We start from the raw sequence: 4,520 nt of genomic DNA on the forward strand, positions 1-4,520 counted from the left end.
ATAGTGTCTGCTAGAATGTTAAAAATGTTCAGTGTTAAATATTTTTAAATTGTTGTTTTGTAATTGATTTGTTTTTCTTTGAAAAGCAAGACAAAACAGTAAAAAGCACATTTTGGCTTTTTAATGTATGCAATGGTGAAAACAAAATTGGCAAAATACATGGGGGGAAAAAACTCGAAAAACCATATTCGGCCTTCGGCCCAGTGTTTAATTTTGTTCGGTTTCGGCTTCGGCCAAGAATTTTCATTTCGGTGCATCCCTATTAGAAAGTACATGTTGACCTTAAGAGCAGAGAGTGTTTGTATGATTCTAAAAATAATAGACTGTAGGATTATAAATTGTATGTGACCCAGAGATAACCCCTGGATGGCCCTAGGCAAGAATGTGTATCAACATTTATTGCGTTTGTTCATTGTCTAATTTCCTGTGGAGAATGTATGCATTTTCTGTTTCTATGTAATGGACTTGCCAGCATGGGATGTTGTTTGTGAGACTGCATGTACTGACCTTGGAGTTAGAACAGAGACAACCACTGTGTCTCTATGGTTTTATAAGAATAGATGATGATATACTGCAAGTAAGTGCGTGTGTGTTTGTTTGTGTGTGTATGTGTGGTGATTCCAGAAATCTTTATTTAAAGCTTTATTTAAGAGTCACATTGTTAAAATTATTGTGCATAAGACAACTTTTTTCACTACAGGAATGATTCTGCACAGTCATGCAAAAGTTTGTATTCCGCAAGGATGAATTAAAGTGATCAGTAGTGACTGTATTTATTTCAAATAAATGCTGTTCTTTTAAACTTTATATTCATAAAATTATCCTGGAAAATATCACTTTTTTTTTTCTCCAAAAATATTAAGCAGCACAAATGTTTTCACCATAGATGATATGAAGAATTATCGTTTGAGCAGCAAATCATATTTGAATGATTTTGATGTGACACTGACAAGGCTGGAGTAATGGCGGCTGAAAATTCAGTTTTGCAACCACATGAATAAATTGCATTCTATTAAAATAGAAAAGTTATTTTAAATGTAAACAATATTTCACAGTATTACTGCTTTTATCTTTTTTTGATCCTTTTGAAAAAAGAATATATATTTTTTTTACTTAAAAAATATTAAATTGTTTATGGTTGTTATGTATGAATACACCATATCCATTGGTCAGCCTTTATGGAATCTGCACACTTTTTCACATTTTCCTCACTGTTGGGATTTTGGCAAAATTGATGGAATTCTGCAAAATAAACACTTGAGGCATGGGACTGTGTGGAAATGTGAATGTCAAGTTGAATTTTATAGAAATTTGAAGATATTTCTGCAGCCTTCTGTAGGTGTGGATTCTCTACAGGCCCTGCCCATTGGTCATTATTATAAGAACTCTGGTAAAATAATTAGGTATTTTTCACCTCAGTTCTTTTTCTTTTTTCACAGACTCTAGTGCTGGGCTTTACAATATGGCTCAGATGCTGCAGATGGCGATTCCCAACTTTGGCAACAATGTCTTGGAGTGTCTTAATGAGCAGAGACTTCAGGGACTGTACTGTGATGTGTCAGTGGTGGTGAAGGGTCACACATTTAAAGCCCACCGGGCAGTGCTGGCTGCCAGCAGCTCCTACTTTCGAGATTTGTTCAACTCTGGAAGTAAGAGCTTTGTCGTGGAGTTACCACCAGCAGTCCAGCCTCAGAGCTTCCAGCAGATCCTTTCCTTCTGTTACACCGGCCGACTTAGCATGAACTTGGGTGATCAGTTTCTCTTAATGTACACAGCAGGATTCCTACAGATTCAGCAGATTATGGAAAAAGGCACAGAGTTCTTCCTAAAGGTCAGCTCACCAAGTTGTGACTCACAGGGCCTTCACACAGAAGAAACACCACCCTCAGAACCCCAGAGCCCTGTTACTCAAACTGGAAGTGGTACTGTAGGTGGGGGTGCAGTCCCCACGGCAACAGCTCGACCTGCTTCCTGCCTAACACCCCTTGCATTGGTGTCAAGAGTGAAGACAGAGCAGCAACCTCAGGCCCAGCAGCCCCAACAAGAAGCATCATCATATTCAGTGGTTTGCACTCCAGTTGCTAAGCGTCTTTGGGAGGGAGGTAGCCGTGAAGGAGGTGGAGGAGGGGGAGGTATGAGGAAAGCAGCCCGCTATTCGCATGAGGTGGCACGGAGCACAGGAGGGGCACCGCCTCAAAGTGCAGCCTTATTGGGTGGAAGTGGTACCACTAATAGCAACAACAATAACAACAACAGCAGTAGCACACCGGAAGGCACCAGTCCAGGCACACCCAGCATGTACACCAGTGATTCGCCGATCTCTTACCATGATGATGATGAAGAAGAGGAAATCACAGACGAAACCACAGAAGAACAGTACAGACAAATCTGTAATATGTACACTATGTACAGCATGTTGAATGTAGGGGCAACGGGTAAGAAAACAAAAATTTGCTTTCATTGATGGGTTGCTAATACTTATCAGTTAGATTTATTACCTGACACTAACACCATATTGTGATAAAAGACTACAGTATGTAGTGAAATTCCGGGAAAAAAAATTTGGCCAAGTATTGAGCCCTGAGGAACTCCATCAATAGGAATTTTGAAAAGTAATAACCAGACATCAAAGCAAAGAAAATACAGCATTTGCTCAATGTAGATCTTTTTAAACTTATTTTTTAAAGATATTTTTTGTTACTCAAAAGTCAAAATTACATATATACTATAAACAATAGGTTAAACTTGCAATTTCTTTTCATCATTGCTCTTCCGTTTACTTTCCCCAAAGAATAAATTCAAAACAAAATATATATAAAAAAGCACGTACAAGAAAACATATTTGCAAAAAAATAAAAAACCTCAGAGGGAGATAAATTCATTTTACATGTATATTAAATATCTTTTTAGTTATTTATCTGCAGCTTTATAGGCTGTTTAGAGCGAATATATTGTTTTTTATTTTAAAATATCTCTCCCCCATTGTAATCTTGGTTCAGCCAGCGAACGAGTGGAATCACTACCAGACCACCTCACAGTTGAATCAAGGGGAAGAGGAGTTCGAGTGAGGCAAGATCTGGCCTCTCTTCCCACTGAGCTCATTGCACAGATCGGAAACCGCTGTCATCCTAAACTCTATGACGAAGGTGACCCTGCTGAGAAACTGGAGCTAGTAACAGGCACCAGTGTTTTTATTTCACGTGCTCAGCTGATGAACTGCCACGTTAGTGCAGGCAGCGCGTGGTACGCAAGAGCTGGATTCCGAAACTGAAGCTTCTGATGGCAGAAAGTGACGCTTATGCCAACTTTCTTCCGGACGCTGCCAAAATGGAGTCTGATGGCCTGGCTGTGGAGCATGCTTTTGAAACAGGATCCCTAGAAGGTGGTACAGCCTCTGAATCTGGCCAGTCATCTACAGATGCCCTGCAAGGTGTGAGCGGGGACGGTAACAGCTTGTTTTAGTGAGTAACACTACTGTGCTTCAGCTATTCTTTCCTCTTCCACTCCTCCATCGTATCCCAGTCTCACCTTGGGCGTTGATGTCATCTGGGAACAATGAAGTGTATCTTTATGAAGACTCTTGTTGAATCCCACTTCAGAAGCTGGTCATTTTTATTTCCTTGTAGATTTTTTTTTTTGATTGTACCTTGAGGCCCTCCTTGTCATACTGCAGAAACACATTCCTGAAAAGGAGGGACCTCTGGGGCCATTTGTTGTGAGTTGAAAGGGAAATGGTGTCTGGAAGCTCTTATCCAGTCTGAAAACACTGTCATGATTCTGAATGTATCTTTTTGGAAAATCCAGAAGTTAATGTTGCTGGACAAAAGATTGTATTCATCTGTTAATATTTAGTGGCTGTATATCTGCTTTCTGGACCCCATTTCCTCTTTCTGCACAAACACCTTTAACACAGACACCTTAAATTGTTTCGTCTTTTAAATGAATTTTTTTTTATATTCAAACAACATTTGTAATTTTTTTTTGCCAACTTTTCCACTTTTTGTCTTGCCAAGTATCCCAAGAGAGGCAGTGTATCATTTATGATTGTAATGAATTACTGTAGTAAGGGGCAGATTAATCTGTTTTGCTATATCTGAAACTACTGTTGTGTTTTGATAGAGAGAGTCTGTGCAAGATCTGTGCACCTTTTGAATCAATGAATAGTGAATTGTTTTCCACATGTTTTTGCATTAGCAAAATCCAAAATCTATTTTAAGCATTTTATTTTGGTATATTACCAAGACTTAATATTGTTACTTTAGTTTAGTTTAATCCAATCGCCACAAGTTTTTACCATCAAATATCTCCAAAGGAAACCCCAAAACACTCCCACAAGCTTAAAAATAATTAAGGCCTTTTAAATGTGTCTTTATGTTCTTAGTAGTTTTGTATAGACAACACATAATGTAGGCGTCTGTGTGCTGTGTAAATGTGTGTGTATGGAGGCTGCAGATGGTAGTTTTTGAAGTGCCGTATCTCACAGATGACTGCTTCATGCACCGATCGCACAAGCGTGGTGC

At 39.0% G+C, this 4,520-nt stretch overlaps 1 protein-coding gene across 1 annotated transcript in view; it reads left to right on the forward strand.

Moving 5' to 3' along the window:
- Window positions 1-3,271, forward strand: part of LOC107691367 (nucleus accumbens-associated protein 1-like) — an 8,273-nt gene extending 5,002 nt beyond the window's left edge. The window contains exons 2-3 of the mRNA XM_016489940.1: window positions 1,440-2,435; window positions 3,000-3,271. Coding sequence (XP_016345426.1) covers window positions 1,463-2,435; window positions 3,000-3,271 — 1,245 coding nt within the window. The 5' untranslated portion in view covers window positions 1,440-1,462. The remainder of the gene's footprint in view (window positions 1-1,439; window positions 2,436-2,999) is intronic.
- Window positions 3,272-4,520: the final 1,249 nt, after the last annotated feature.

This window comes from Sinocyclocheilus anshuiensis, unplaced genomic scaffold (assembly GCF_001515605.1).
Source record: "Sinocyclocheilus anshuiensis isolate Anshui unplaced genomic scaffold, SAMN03320099.WGS_v1.1 scaffold1154, whole genome shotgun sequence".
In the NCBI taxonomy this organism is placed as follows: domain Eukaryota; kingdom Metazoa; phylum Chordata; class Actinopteri; order Cypriniformes; family Cyprinidae; genus Sinocyclocheilus; species Sinocyclocheilus anshuiensis.